Here is a 16,853-nt window from a genome sequence, read left to right on the forward strand (position 1 = left end):
GTGACCCGGACAATCGATGTGTAGTCTAAGGACAAACATGAACCTGAGGAATCAGACTTATCCTGGCTGTTCTGGAAATAAGAGAGATAGCCAGGGGTTGGTTTGTTATAGTCACACATTTTACTATTCATCACTGTTGGCCAAAACAAAGTTTTCATATTTATTGGTTCTGAATTGTTAATTAAATTATGAATATATAGCCTATATATATATATATATATATATATAAACAGCAAAAACATTTATAAAACTGCAATATTTAAACAACTTATTTTTATTTTTATGGACATTTTATATTTATGAACAATATTTTTGTCCCACCACAGTTTGAACTTTCCGATTTAAAATCTCCCTTGGCCATTAGAAAGATGATTTTTGAATTTATTAGAAATTTGGAAAATGAAAATCACAGTAAGACTGAACAAAGATGTTTAAAACCGTTAGATAAATCCAGATACGCATTTATTTGTGTATTTTTTTTCTTCTAACTAATCAAACGTTATTGTTTGCAGTAATACTAGTAAGGATAAAGTAGGAATTAAAATGCTGGTTAGAGGTGTGTTTGGGATGCTCCACCTGTGGCGGTGTGTGAAGCGTTTGGATTCGGACGCATCTGAATTCAACACTCGGAAAGACACGGATGAGCAGCGATACGTGCCTCGACTGATCATAAGACGAACCGGACATATTTACCATCAGACTTTGAAACTTTCCGGAAAGTTGTAGGCGAGAATTCTGATCTACCGATACAAAATAATAATCAAACAATGAATCTTTCTACATCCTAAAAATGAGCACATATCACATAAGGACGTTTAAATTAAGTGTTTAATAATAACAATTAGTCTATTATTTCTACACAGCATGTGTGTTCATAGCATTTCTTTTAAAACTCAAAAACGAGCTTAAACATGAAAGGATGAGTATCTCTAATGAAAATAACTCATCAGCGTTTACAGGTGTTGTTGGTGTGAGTCAGAGGTCCGAATGATTCAAATGGACAGAATGTCATTGTCAAAAGCCCAGTGTTGAAAGTTCAACAAGCGAGACACCTAGTGGTCAGTTATTGTTATTGTATCTTAAACTCCATACGCAACTACTGTTTAAAATGATGATGTAAATAATAAAAATGTCAAATGTAAATGTCATAGCCTAATTTTATTGTGAGAGATCTTATTTATTAAATACACTATTATCTAACATAAAAATTACCCATGGGATGAAAAGTAGCTCTACACCAGGTTTGTTATTTTTATTTATTTTTTTACATCCTTTTAACGTCGTGATTTTGACTATCCTTTTAAACTAATATAGGCTATATATAATAGCCTAATATAGGCATTCATTCATTTTGGAAACTTTGAAAGATTTTACTTAACTGACTAGTTAATATTGTAAAAGAAGAAAAGGTAGGCCTACTTCACTTTTAAGAGGCTAACATGATACAGACTCAAAAGAGTTGGAATAGCCTCAAAGATAAATATTTCAACTGTCACATAACATAAATACACTCTTTAAAGGTTATAGTGGCGATCTTACCACAAAATAACTCGAGGGAATTGACTTGCCACTTGACTCGAGGGAATATGAAGTCATCTCCAACTCGTTGTAGTGCAAAAAATCAGGTCTGCCATGGGATGCAGTTAACACTTTATTTTATGCATAAAATTACTTGAAAAACACTGCTGCTTCCATTTCTGATTGAAGTTGAGCTCGTACATCTGCAAAAACAGTCAACACCATGCTAACTGCAGGACTTGACAAAATCCATCAAGCAAAATCCCCAGATCCTGACTTCCGTAATTACTGTGATTCCCTTCCTACGCCCCCTGGTGTGCAAATGGAAGAGCGTCACCCCTATACAACTTACTACTAACAAAACACATATAACACACATCAAAATTACAAAAAATTAAAAGTTACCCTGAAATAATACATACTCTTCTTGGGGAACTCAGATTACCAATGAGCATTGTAGAATTAACCCTGTATGGACGACCATTTTGTTCTGAAATGAGACGTTTATCAGCATACTCTGAAAAGAAAGTAGCCTAGTTAATGGGGCTATATCTGGGTGATTTATGACAGGCAGAAATATCAATGTCCAGCTAAACAAGATTTAACCTAAAACTATTTAAAAACATGTCATTATGCATATTTTAATATTCTTCCTTTCACAAAAACAGCAGTAACTTGGAGTACAATATATAAAACCTGGACATCTATTCAGACTGCATCAATATTAGCCTATATATTTGCTTTTAATGATAGTTCAGGTTCTATTAAACAATTAAATATGAATCATTTGTATTGGGAAGAAGAAAAGACTAAACTTAGAGGAGATATTTAGGCATCTTAAGCCCCCGCCCCTTTCGTTAACGTTCAATTAATGAAAGTGTACATCTCTCTCTCTCTCTCTCTCTCTCTCTATATATATATATATATATATATATATACGCATGCTTCATTGTGTTAAATTACACATTAAGGATTTTTATTTAATTGCATGAGTTAATGCTGGTATTCCTATAACATTTATACATATTAACGTATTTGATCAATTTAAAGGAGTAGTTCACGTTTTTTTTTAAAAAAAAACTTTTACTATTAATTTACTCACCCTCATGTCATCCAAGATGTCCATGTCATTCTTTCTTCAGTCGAAAAGAAATTAATTGAATGAACCAAATGACACGAAAAAAGATTCGTTCATTTTGATGAACGAGTTCGAACAGGAGAGTCACGAAAGGACATCACAGAGCAAGGCGACCATTTGAACTTATAAAACTTAAACTTTGTCATTTAAAAAAAAAAAATAGCCATCGTTTTGCTTGATAAGACCCTTATTCATCATCTGGAATCGTTTGTTTTTTTAAGTGAACTACTCCTTTAATCCATCTTTGCAGAATAAAGTTTCTCTGTAGACATTATAGTGAAAACGAGTGACATTGTGTACACCAACTTCTCGTGTATAGATCATTATAGTACGAATAAGTTTTGCGATCAAAAAAAGCATAGATGTAATGGAATTTATGCACATTCAGCAAATATTAAATAAAGACATGAGACAGATTTAACAAGATTGATTTATTAACTATAATACAGGTCACAGAAGGCCTTTACTGTTTATACACCATTCCCATTGAGACCAATTACCAACTCCTTGGCAAAATAATGACGTTTTTTTTTTGTTGTTGATGTAACTTCATTTATTTCATTATTTTTTCCATTCTGTTTTTTTTTCTTTGTTCATTTTTTTTCTTCCTTTTATAATACTGAAGAGTGGTAGAGTCCTCTCCCTGACCTGGTCTTGAATCATGCACTACATCATTGTGGCCTTTACACCATTCACAAAAAAAAAAAAAAGTTAAAAAATGTATTGTCTCATTTTTTAATCATTAAAAGAAAACATAAAAAGAATCTATCACCATTGGCTACAGGGCAAAGTGTCAGACCCCCTAACGTACAAATAAACCATTCTGAATATAGTTTTGCTCCTTTCTCCTTTAACTTAACAGACAATCTGTCACCATTGTTGAAAAAATAAAATGAAACAAAAAATAAAGTGATGCAGCCAAATCTGATTGCTGAACCAAATATCACATCTTTAATACACATTTGTCATGTCGCTTTTCAGGTCTCCCCTGCCCTTTTTTAATTCATCTTTTTTTGCAGTCTTTGGCTGCGAAGGACAGTTGCCTCTGAAAGAATATACATTGAAAATACACAGAGAATGCAGCATTCATACACAAAGTACCAGGGGCGTATAGGCCACACAGCTCCCGATTTCCCAAAATATACCGTTACTTCTGCTCTCTGAGGGCAAAAGATGTAGTGTTTAAGCAGAGTTGCTCATCACAGCCAATAGATGTCAACTGACAAGTTAAAAGGGGGCAGTTGTGATTCACTTACTGCTTAGTGAGAGTTAACATGTATTACAGGGAAAGATATGCACACAATGAAGTGAAATCTGTAGTGGGATACATTCGTTTATCTCCATAAACGTGACTAATTCACAGTCTCACAATGTCTGTTCCACTTGAAAACCATGTTCAAATCAACACAAAAATCATAGATAATGATCTAATTTGGATGGAGTAGACAAGGTATAAGTGCAGAAGAATATTGTTATAAACCATTCCTTGAATGTCAACTGATTTCTGTTTTGTTTTAGTCTTTCTTTTGCTACATAGTGAATCTGTGACTTTAAATGCATCCAGCATTTTCTAGTAAAACAAACAAGAATGTAGCATTAGAACGAAAACGAGCTGAGATTTACCATGCAATACCTGCTTTGACCACTGGGTGGTAGTGTTGCGCTCCAAGAGCCGACAAAGAGAAAAGTCTAGTCACGTCAACTTCTTCCGCTAATCTTTCTTTTTAAAACTTTTGGGTTTTATAAACAATGTCATCCTTCTGAGGTCAACTCTGAAGTACAGATATTTAGTTAGTCTTGAAAAAGCCACTAACTGCAAGCTCATATTCAGCATAAAATCGCCCTGTCTGATATCAAACACTACAGACTTTATCTTTCCTGAAAGCCATTAATTCCACCCAGCTATACCACTATCGTCCTCCTCTAGGCTTCCAGTTCACCGATTCACTGCCATCTGAATAGGTACAGATAGGCAGCGTCTCCACTAGTGCAAACTTTCCTTTACCTTCCATAACTCACATTGATTTAGTGCACACCTCCCCTCCAAATACAGGTGGGACCCCAACCTTACAAGTCACCGCTCAATTCATTTGCACAAAAAGCAGTCCACAAATCTAAGGGACTTCCTGCAAACGTGTATTAAGAAAAATAACACAGCTCCCAAATGAACAGACACTGAACGAAGTCGAAGACCCCCGTGGAACAGGAAATCGAGGGTTGTGAGGACATTCTGCAATAAAAGAAGCATTAGTCTTCCAGCATGTTCTGGACGCTCATGTGACGAGAGATACAGGTGAGGAAAAGACTTCAAATCCCAGAATGCTGTTCAAAAGCATTCCACACACATCCATCCAGCAAAACTGGATCCAGTTAGTCAAGTTCTAGTTTTGTCTTGATTTGTGTCCCTCTGTAAAAGGCAAGCGAAACAAGATAAATAAGTTGGTTGTGTTGCTGCATCATAAAAAAAGCATTTCTATTTCGTAATCTGATCGTAACAATGGTCGAAAGCTGAATGAATATATAGGCCATCCAGTTAGCCCGCTTATAATCATAGTAGGTTGCGTACAGTGGTCACCCGATTATGAGGTGGGGTTCAGCCAGTTTGTTCATGCAACCCATTGGCTGCCAAAAAACAACTACGGACCCATAAGAAATCTGAGTTTGGGGGTACCACACTTCATGTGCAGTTATACGTGTGTGTGTGAGGAGCATAATATGGAGAAGCATGATGCAGAAAGAGGGCGACGCATCTCATGGACTCTTGACCCCTTGAAGTGAGGCACATCTCCTCAAATTTCTTCCGTTCAATTAATCTCATTCAGTGCTCCTCCTCGTCTGCAGGTTCACAGCGTGTGTTGTTCCGTAGGGGTGTGATGCGGGTGGAGTGGAGGGAGCAGGCTCTGGATTGGGGATTGAGGGGTGTGTGGTGGGGAATGCGGCGGGGACTGTTGGCCGTGGCTGAAGGGTGGAGCTATGGGGTGTAGTGGGGCGTAACAGGCGGAGTAGGCAGAGCTTGGTATGGAGGAGGCTGAAGACAAGGTGGTGCTAGGGGAGGCGGGCTGTCCGGGGAGGCCGCTGGGGGTGTCGGCCAAGGGTTGATTGTAGAAGAAAAAAGCACACTGGTGGATAAAGGTCTCGATGATTGTCTGGTAGGTGCGTGTGGCCGTCAGCGCGTCCATGGTGGTGAAATCGGGCCGCATTAGCGTCGGCCAGAAGCAGATGGACAGATTCTCGCTGGTCATCAGGTTCAGGCGGTGGTTTTGACTCACCCTGAAAGACAGAGAGAAACGGTGAGAACGGAAAACATCAGCGCGAGCGAGTTTGATCGTGTGTTGCCCTAGGGATGGCTCCCATTCTCACTTGTTCAGGTGAGTGATGACGTATTTGAAGAGGTCGTAGTTCTCTCGAGGGAATCTGCGAAGCACGTCCTTCATGGTGTGGAGACGATGCTCTCGATCATTGATTTCTGCAGGGGGCCGAGAGGGAACACAGAATGAGACACAAACACATTTATTTTCTTCATGCTTTACAGGTGTTCACGTGTCCCACCAACACAAATAGTTTGAGGGCGACGAGACACACACACACACACACACACACACGAGTTAGTCTTGGCAATGGCTTTAATGTTTAAAGACCATCAACACCAGAACAGTCTGTTTAATGTTCTTTCTGGACACAATCACTAACATCATCTCCTATTAGTTTCTTTAAGGCAATAAAGGCACATATCCCATGCTTTTTAGAGAAAGAACGAGTAGATATGCTTTGAATTATTAAAAATTGACCATAAACATATCTAGCCATGTCACACACTAACGATTTCATCCCAGTTTTTGTAATATTTCCACTAATGAAGCTTTTAGTTTTATTACATTTTATGTATTTTGGAATCAACAATTAAGACCCTTTTATGGCATGATCGAGTTTTAAACTGTTTTTTAACAGTTGAATTTTATATTTGCTTTTTTAATTTACATTTAGTGAGGTTTTTAAAGGTTTAAAAGCCTCACTAAAATAAATGTAAGTTAAAACAGCAAATATTAATTTTTGTTTTACCTCCCGAGGTGAAGAAAGATATTTTGAAGATTAAACAGCTTTGTTGCAATAAATAAATAAATGAATAGACTATTTTAAAATAATTATATGCCCCAATGCGTATGCAGGACTAGGAGTGACACTTACAAAGGAATTATGAGTTCAAACATAAAAATGGTAATAAAAAAAAAAATCATTTTTAAACGGACAAATTAATAGATAATAAAAATGTTAATTTAATTGAATGTTTTAAAATGTAGTTATATAAAAGAAAGCAATAAATGATTGTATTTTAAGTTAAATAAAATGTTATTTTTCAAATTTAAAACAGTTTAATTCAATAAAACAGTAGTTAAATAACAAAAATAAAACAGTAAGTAGACTCCTAGTCCCCCATTATTTTCCCCCGACTTGTCAAATGCTGGATATACTAATTGAGACTTTGATTGAATGTGTGTGTGTGTGTGCAGACATTTAATCACGCCAGTTGCTCCAGATGAAGTGAGTGTGTGTGTTTCCTAAAACACATCTACATTTGGCTTTGGGACCTCAGATTGCTTAGAAGCAATGCTTGAGGAAGTAATTCAGGAATAATGAGTCCTAATATGCACAAAGGAAGCAGCATGCTCCACCTAAATCAATAAACAACAACTCTAGGGAGGAGTAACAGTAAAAAGGTGTGTGTGTGTGTGTGTGTGTGTGTGTACTAGACTTCCCATCAGTCTCATCTGGGGTGACTGAGGGATTGTTAAATGAAGCACAGTGTGTCATACACACAAACAGTACATGTACAGAAATAATTGTGTAGTGTGTAGTCACACACACACACACCCTGGGTGCAGCAAGCTTGATGGTTGCGGTGAGTCAGAACGGCTTACATCAGCCCTTAACGCTGTGAGCCCTGTGTTAGAACATGTGACCACTACGGCAGATGTGTTCCTCCCTGGTCACACACACACTCTGATGTCAGCATTACACACTCTCACACATCAGCATTATGCATTGTGGCCCCAGATGCAGAATTACTGCAGTAACTACAAGGAAAATGTGCAAAACCACCATGATGCAAGAGTGTTGCTATAATATTGAGAAAAAAAGTATAATAATTCACTTGATGACTAATTAATAAAATAATTTTTAATTCTAAAATAGATTCCAAACAGAAAAAAATATTCTAAAAATTATGAAAACAAGCTTAAAAATTATATTCACTCTCAAGACTTTTTCTGTGAATGCAAATTAGGGCAGCACGATTATGACAATCATAATTGTTGATTATTTCCCTTGATATTATAATTGCGATTACTAATATTGATTAATAAGATTTACATAGGAATACTCTTTTATATATATATAGGCCGATTCAAAGAGGGCACCATTAAAAAGCAGTAAAACCGACGGACATAATGCGTCTTTGGTCATTTAACATTAGTGAAATTTTTATAAATGCATTATAAATCTGTAAGCTCGAATTATTATGCATTAATTAGTTGGTCAACAATGAAGACTTATTATTCAGAACGATATCTGTCGATGCCGCTAGTTAGTTTTCTAATTGTGTAAACTATACAGAGAACCATCTCATATGGTGCATTATGATAATATTAGAGGTTAAAATTAACAACAGAGCCCAAACTATTCAATTCGACTGCTATTTATTTTTCAGATATAATAATTACAATTAAATTAAAAACTCAAATGCTAATAAACAACTTTCAACAAACACGTTTTCATAAACGCGTGTCTTCATGACAAACGTATACAAAGATACATTTATAATTAACACTAAGCCTCTCTATTTATAGGTAACTAACAAACTGTGAACACTGGAAAACTCAAATGCAACATTAAGCGACATTGTTATTGGCGTCTTTCCAGAGTTGAAACAGATTGAGCGATTACATCTGACATGATCCTTTTCAGCAAGTTGCACAGTATCTTTCAACATACATTAATAACTTTTAATGTTCATGCATGTTTTTTCTATAACGTAGTAAAGTGGAAGAAAAAACTCGCTCCACGCTGCCACTTGAACTGAGGCCCTACAGCAATCTGTCAAGTCACATTCAAGAGTGTCAAAACGTCATTTATTGTTTGAATTTAGTCATAAAAATAGACGTAATTTGAAAGCTAAGAGTGTTTCTTATCAGAAGTTAACCACAACGCTCTTTGCGATTGGTTTATGGAAGGCGTTCTGCAAATAGGATTAAATGGAGTCAGTATTTTTTTACTGTTAAAGTGTTAATTTTGCTTTAACTTTGACAGCACTTACAGTTGCAGTTTTATATAATCTGCCACGATCAATGGCTGTTTTTAAACAATCAATGGTGAAAATAATACAGATTATTGGCCGATACATCAGTGCATTCCTACTTTATAAGGCTATGCTTTAAGCTGTACGCATGTGCTAAGTGGTCCCATCAAAACTGAAGTAAACTTTGGGCTAAATACTCAGCATTAGGTATTTGAATAAAACCTTGACCTGAAGTACTAGCAGTAGTAAAGTGATGTCGAAACATCAGTATTAAAACCTACCTAGACGTTGTTGATTTGAGACTGAATACGCAAATATCATCTAATCAATCAGAATAAATATCCGAAGCCACTGGCAATCAAAAAAAGCATTAATCGAAATATCCCGTCGAGACGTAAAACAGATGGCAGATCAACAAAGCAAAGGCCTTAAAGAAGTGCAGGTTTAAGAGACTAAAAGAGAACAAGCCTGTTGGGCTGTTGCCACGGCGTCCAGTGACAGACGGACAAGAGCAAAGCCCCGCCCACCACCTGTGGAGAGTGACACGGCAGTCAGGTGACCTGCCGTCTGTTCTCCATTCTCTCCTCATTCTTACCCCAGGCTTCTTAATAATTCTGCATTAAACCAGTCTTTTAATTTGGGCTTAAAGCGATAGTTGACTTTGAAATTAATTTTTGATATGTTTTAGCTTACCTCAAAAGGTGTCTTTGCTTCCAAAGTATTTTTAATTTTTATATTTTTTGGTCAAACTGTTCTTGTCTGTCAGTCATATAATGGAGGTCTATGGTCACCACCTCAAAGAGCATGCACAGAGAAGTCCAAATTAAACATGATTTAATGACTCGTAAATGTAAGTACACATTGATGGCCTAAGACACGAAATGAGCGGTTTGTGAGAGAAAATGAATAGTATTTATATCGTTATTCACTCGTCCAAGTGATCTGAGAGCGCGGACGCTTTCGGACTTTTTCGGTCCGCGCCGGAAAGCACAGGAAGTGATCTCTCGCGCGTGTACGTCACTCATTGTTTACGAAGATCTGAACATATTTAGATATACAGGAAATCGCAATGGAAGGCGATTTCGATACATCAATAGACAACGTTGATTTTTTTTTTGCATGCTCTTTGAAGTGGACCCCATTTACCTCCATTATATGACTGACAGACAAGAACGGTTTGACCTAAAAATGTCAAAATTGAAAATACTGTGGAAACAAAGACACCTACATCTTGGATGCCCTTGAGGTAAGCTAAAACATACCAAAAATTCATTTCAAAGTGAACTATCCCTTTAAACTATTTATAAGTTGTTTTGCAAAGGAAAGCATCACTATTACTGAATATTGCTAGTATTTATTGTGTTTAGAACCTCACCTAAAATGAAGGTTCTTCTGCAGAACATAAAATACAATATTTTGAAGAAAAAGTTTTGGTTACCATTGTCTTCAATTGTATGGACAAGACAAACCCTGACATTTTTAATTGTGGAGTGAACTATCCCTTTAATCTTTGGCATTTAACATGTCCAGCACATCAAAAAACACATTAGCAACGTGTAGGCAATCATCCCCAACACTCCATAGTTATCCTCTCACATTTTCATCAGAAAACATACAAATCAAAAAATTTCTATAATTCGGCTCGAATTTTGGTCTCTAATTATGTTGCCATTTAATAGATTCAATGCACACACACAAAAATGCAATGTATACCAAATTTCTAAACCAATTTTTTAAATTACATACCAAAATATCACCTGCACATCGAGTGACCCGACATCAAGATTGGATACTAAATGTATCTTTTGTGTTACTCTACACCAGTGCAGGTTTGGGTGGTGCGATTAGTTTTCTGCTGAATCAGGCCAGCCGTTTGTGAAACTATTTGAAGCATGGTAGTACTTGAGAGGGCTTGTTTATTGAGAAACAGTCTGGAGTGTAGGACTAACGGCAGTCTTATGCTTAAGTCTCATCACTTTGGGTTGGAGCAATGCCCGGAGTAGACAATGTATGAACTTCACACTGAGAGAGTGAGTGTGTTTGTGTAAAATGCCGCAACAGGAAAACGCACTCGGTCCATTTCTGCCAGCATGTTTCTTAGAGTAGATCCTATTCTACTCACTGGTTTATCCCTTGTTTTCTTTTTCTCCCTCTATCACAGCGGGTTCACCAGAGGAGATCTCCGGAGCACACTAACCTCCGAGGACTACAACCAAGCATGTTGCTTTCTGACAGTAAACATCTGGCCATGGAAAATCTTCCCTGTATCAGTGTTTGTATTGATTGTGAGAGTCTTCAGGTCTAAATATACAGACCTGTGACGGGGGAAGTCGTGGCCTAATGGTTAGAGAGCAAGAGACTAGTTAGTTAATCTCTAGTTAGATTAGCCGAAGGTTGCAGGTTTCGATTTTAATTACTGAGGTGACCTTGACCAAGGCACCTAAAAATGTCAGCCCACATTTCTGTGCGTGTGTTTGTTACTCACTGTTCAAACGGTTAAATGCACGGTTAAATGCAGAGGACAAATTCCTAGCATGGGTCATGTCACTTTCACTTTTACAATATCTGCCCTCTCTCGTGTTTATATACTCACTGAAGGCCTCCACCAGCTCCACCTGCATACTGTAGGGTACCAAAGGATCGGGCAGCTCAGAGAAGAAGCTCTTCATTGCTCCAGCCACTGTGTTCACAGACAAGTCCTTCTCGATCAGGTCAATGTTAGGGTCTGTAATGTAGGGAAACAAAGAGAGACTTTGGTTAGACTTTCAAATGGCACTTTTGTGAATCACTGCAGCTTCTCAAGTTACTTGCAATTTAAAGTAGTTAAATTACAGTCAAGCTAAAAAAAAAAAAAGTCCACCCTGATCATTCTCAGGGTGTGACCAGCTGAAGTGAACATTATCTCTCATATGGGCGTTTCTTTATGTGCCAGAGGTTGATTTTTATTAAAACTAACAGATTTCAGCGGTTTTTCTTTCAGTGTGTTATATGATCACATCTTCGATACTTATGCATAAAAGCTAATTTTCACACTTCACACAGATTGTATTGTTTTATCCGTGCCCCAAACATTGTCAAACACCGTGCAAATTATTTAAACAGACATAAATTATCAGATAAACTGATAATTTAAAGAAAACTGTGTGATTCACTGTGTGATTTACACTACTATTCAAAAGCTACCAATGATCTATATTATTAAAAGTAATTTGAAAGTAGTCTCATATACTCTACAAGACTGCATTTATTTGATCAAACATACAGTAAAACAATAATAACGTGAAATATTATTGCAATTTAATATAGTTGTTTTCTATATTTCAAAATGTGTTCAAAGCTGGATTTTCAGCATAATTACTCCAGTCTTCAGTGTCACATGATCCTTCAGAAATCATATACATCTGCTGATTTGCTGCTCAAGAAACGTATCAATGTTGAACAGTGATATTTTGATGATTTTGAACAGGATTCTTTGATGAAAAGAACAGTATTTATTTTTAATTTAGAATCTTTTGTGACAAATTTCATCACCACTTTCGATTAATATAATATATAAGTAAAAGAAACTGCATGTGTATAATATGTATAAATTGGTATAGTTTATTAGGTAAAACAGTTTGTAAACTTGGTTTATTTGCTCATCAGGGAGGAAAAACAGCATCAGCGAACAGCTTGAGCTGAATATTAGCAATCAAGATGAATATCATTGGTGCATCATTTCAAATTAAGCTGTTTATTTCCCAAGTTATGCAAAAGATGTGAATGTTTTTAATTGTGTTTATTTATAATTAAATGCTAGATATTAAATTAGTCATTTTATTCCAAAAAATTATAATGGCATTTCAATCACAGAATTCTTTTCAACAATTGACCCTTCGCAAAGACCCGCCCCCTTAGTTACTGTCGCTATGTCCGACTACCTACGCGCCACTCTCACATGCACACCATGTTCTCACGCAGTGAAAAATACATCGCGGAGCAGAGAGGAGACAACATGACAACATGCTGACAGACAAGGTTTTTTTTCAGTTACTTTTGATATTAAACATATTAAACAAAGTCTCAAATAAATTTAAGAAATTTAAACAAATAAATAAATACCGTAAAAAAAAGGTAAATAAATACCATTTTGTGGCACTTTAATGTGTCGTGACAGACGACTGTAGAGCATCAGTTAAAGCTGCTCGTGAGTCGTGATCCAATCATCTCTTCCTTCTAGTTCATTTATAGCATCAAATAAACATGAATGAACAATGTAATTTTTCACGGAAAGGCGTCAGTACACTCCGTTTTTCAAGCTCAAATCCTCTCATGCTAATCTTCTATCTCTCCTGACTGCTTTGTCAGACAAAATGGCGGATGGTGAAGTATGATTGGTCAGATTACCTGTCAATCAAGCTCCACGCGAAGGGTCAATTGATTTGGATTTTAGTATTATCAAAAAAAAACGAATTACTAATTAAACTTAGATGGGGATGGGAAAACCATTCTTGGGAAAGTTCTCAGGGCCAAAAGTGCCAATATTTGAAGAAACACTCATATATTTATAGATTATTTTGTGTCACTCTGACTCCGAGATACACTATGGACTGAAAGTCCTGAAAATCAGTCCCACCGTTTCCAAATCTTTCCAAGCACATGCGTTCCAGCCACGTAACTGCCATTGAAATGAATGTAAAGGCAAACGGACACATTTCTCTAGGTATTATAAAAGTACTTGATCTGAATTAAACATAAACACTCTGTTTCTTAAAATCGAAATCAGAGTCAGCTTCTTCCAAAACGCAGCTCCTTCATTCACACAGCGCGTCTCTTGCTGTCTGGAAGTATCTTTTAATCTCTCGGCTGATCCAGGGAAATGCGTATCTAATTGGAGAATATGTGCTTAGCGTGCAGGTGCGAAATTGGCGCATGGGAGAGGGTGAGAGGTTATGAGATTCAAACAAAACAAGTGGTGATTAAACCAACAAAACAAATTAGATCTCAGGTTCTGCCAATATGATTAAGAGATAAAGCTATAAAACATTCCCCGTTTCACTTTACATGCGCATTACTATTGTAATCTTTCATTATAGCGTGTTAAATCCAGTTGACCCCAGATCAGTTGCTCCATACATCCTGATTGTATTTCATCAGAGATCGATAACGGCTGTGTAGCCCCTGATTGTGAAGGCTCTGACATTTCTCCACCTGCTCACCGGAGTTGTCGGAGATGCCGTTGAGCACATACCTGCACAGTAATTTCCACCGTAATTGTATTGTCACCTGGCTGCGCGGGGTTCTGATCGATCAGACACGAGCCTTCGCCTTCTATTAGCTCATGCCGATCCGAACCGGGCCCGACCAGATCAGTGGAGCGTGTGCGCTCGCGGTTCATTACCCAAACCAATCTGCTGGTAATTAACTGACCTTCTCTTCCGGCGCAAACACTCACACACACACACACACACACACACAATGTCCTATAGTGACACACACACACAGACATGCATCCACAATCAAAATGAGAGATTTGTCCATGTCTATTAGCTCTAAACCTTAGTATTTATAAAATATTTATTTAAAATGATATATTATATTACTGTTTTCTATTGTAAAATCTATATTTTAAATATTATTTAAACATCTATTACAATATTTTAAAATGCAATTTACTGCTTTGTGAAGCAAAGCTGAATTTTCAGCATCATTACTCCAGTCTTCAGTGTCACGTGATCTTTCAGAAATCATTGTGATATGCTGACTTGTGGTCCAAAAAACATTCATGATAATTAAATATCAAATAAATGTCGAAAATTAACATTTTTCAGGATTCTTTAATGGATAAAAAGTTCAAAACAGCATTTATTTGAAATAGAAATCGTTTGTAATATTATAAATGTCTTTACTGTCCCTTTTGATCAATGCAATGTGCCCCATTAGATAACACTTTAGTTTATGGTTCAATTCTCACTATAACTAGTTGCATATTGCTGTTTATTAGTGCATATAAAGCAAAGCACATATTAATGCCTTATTCTGCATGAATATTCCACATCCCTTAATCCTACACTTAAATAGAAGTTTATTGAGGCAAAAGTCATAGTTAATAGTGAGAATAGGACCCTAAACTAAAGCGTGACCAAATATTATTACATTATGTTCTATTATAGTATATTATACACATACAAGGCATGACTTAACAAGCAAAAACAGACGCTGTGCTGCCTCTTCTCAAGTATGCACATAATACAAGCATACTCTATGCGCTCTGACATGCTTTCGTAATGGCCCTCGGTGGGCACTGCAGGATCAATAGCTGTGGATCAGTCCTGGTTAATTGAGCTTATCTGCTCTACAATGCGCTCATTGACGGAAATGTGATCCATGCACCGAGGAATAGCAGCCATTTCTTTGAAAGCAGCGAGGTCAGTCGGGTCTACAATGACTGGTCCCACTCAAACTTTTCCCCAAGGCAAATATGAGTAACAGAGTTCTGCATGTACTATGATATCCATGAGATGTCTTCAGATTATGCTGCTACAACAGCAGGGTAATGTGAGTGTGTGGAAGTTAATGGGGGCCAGACAAGCAGAAAAAGAGAGGGAGAGAGTGAAGGAAGGTGGAGGGTGTCATTGATTATAGTTTGGTAATGTTCTTAGCTTCACTAGATTTAAAGGAGTAGTTCACTTTAAAAAAAAAAAAAAAACATTTGCTGATAATTTACTCACCCCCATGTCATCCAAGATGTCCATGTCTTTCTTTCTTCAGTCGAAAAGAAAGCAAGGTTTTTGATGAAAACATTCCAGGATTTTTCTCCATATAATGGACTTTAATGGGAACCAAACGGTTCAAGGTCCAAAAGACAGCTTCAGTGCAAACTGCAAACTGTTCAAAGGGCTTTAAACGACACCAGATTATGAATAAGGGTCAAATCAAGAGAAACGATCGCTCATTTAAAAAATAAATAAAAAATGTAAGTTTTAAAAGCACAAATGCTCGCTTTGCTCTGTTCTGTGATGTGCGTTCGTGACTCTCCTTTCGAACAAAATGAACAAATCTTTTTCGAGTCATTTGGTTCATTCAACTAACGAAATGACTCGAAAAAAAAGATTCATCCATTTTGATGAACGAGTTCGAACAGGAGAGTCACGAACGTGCTTATAAAACTTAAACTTTTTAATTTATTTTGTAAATGAGCGATCGTTTCGCTAGATAAGACCCTTATTCATCATCTGGAATCGTTTAAAGATCGTCTTTTAGACCTTGAACCATTTGGTACCCAGTAAAGTGCATTATATGGAGAAAAATCCTGGAATGTTTTCATCAAAAACCTTAATTTCTTTTCGACTGAAGAAAGAAAGACATGGACATCTTGGATGACATGACATGGGGGTGAGTAAATTATCAGCAAGTTTTTTTTAAAAAAAAAGTGAACTACTCCTTTAAGTTTTGTGCTATTTATAAATATGTGTCATGCCAACAAAGCACACACTAAACAGAAACTGAAAAAAGAGAGATTGAAAGAAAAAGAAAGTTAAAGAGACGAAGTCATGTGACTCACCCTGGTCAAACTGCCGCTGCATGCTTTCCATCTCCGCCTTATTTCCACTCACCCTGTAGATTCCCTCTGTGCTCAACCCTGTGGGAGAGAGAGTTGACATTAATAAATGAGTTTTGCACTCCATTCAATTTACAGTCTCAGAGTTTGATAAGAGCCACAATGGCGTTATCTCCAGCTCAGAATGTACAATGAATTTCACATATTTAATTTATATCTGAGGTTGCTAATTGTGCAACCACACTCCGACTGTCAGATCTTCACTCTTTGACTTATCAGTCATACATAAAGAATGAGCGCTGCCACGAGCAGAGAGGAGCTTGTGTCTTGTGCCCCGCAGATGCCAGAGGACGGCTCAGCTTGGT

General features: G+C 36.9%; 1 protein-coding gene across 1 annotated transcript in view; it reads right to left on the minus strand.

Annotated features, from left to right (window-relative positions):
- Window positions 1-3,072: 3,072 nt before the first annotated feature.
- The window catches only part of arhgap35a (Rho GTPase activating protein 35a), an 85,578-nt gene continuing 71,797 nt past the window's right edge, over window positions 3,073-16,853 (minus strand). Inside the window, exons 4-7 of the mRNA XM_039670843.2 lie at window positions 16,492-16,569; window positions 11,542-11,673; window positions 6,017-6,122; window positions 3,073-5,926 (exon numbers count right to left, since the gene is read on the minus strand). Coding sequence (XP_039526777.2) covers window positions 5,500-5,926; window positions 6,017-6,122; window positions 11,542-11,673; window positions 16,492-16,569 — 743 coding nt within the window. The 3' untranslated portion in view covers window positions 3,073-5,499. The remainder of the gene's footprint in view (window positions 5,927-6,016; window positions 6,123-11,541; window positions 11,674-16,491; window positions 16,570-16,853) is intronic.

This window comes from Pimephales promelas, chromosome 16 (genome assembly GCF_988280905.1).
Source record: "Pimephales promelas chromosome 16, fPimPro1.hap1.1, whole genome shotgun sequence".
NCBI classification, from domain to species: Eukaryota; Metazoa; Chordata; class Actinopteri; order Cypriniformes; family Leuciscidae; genus Pimephales; species Pimephales promelas.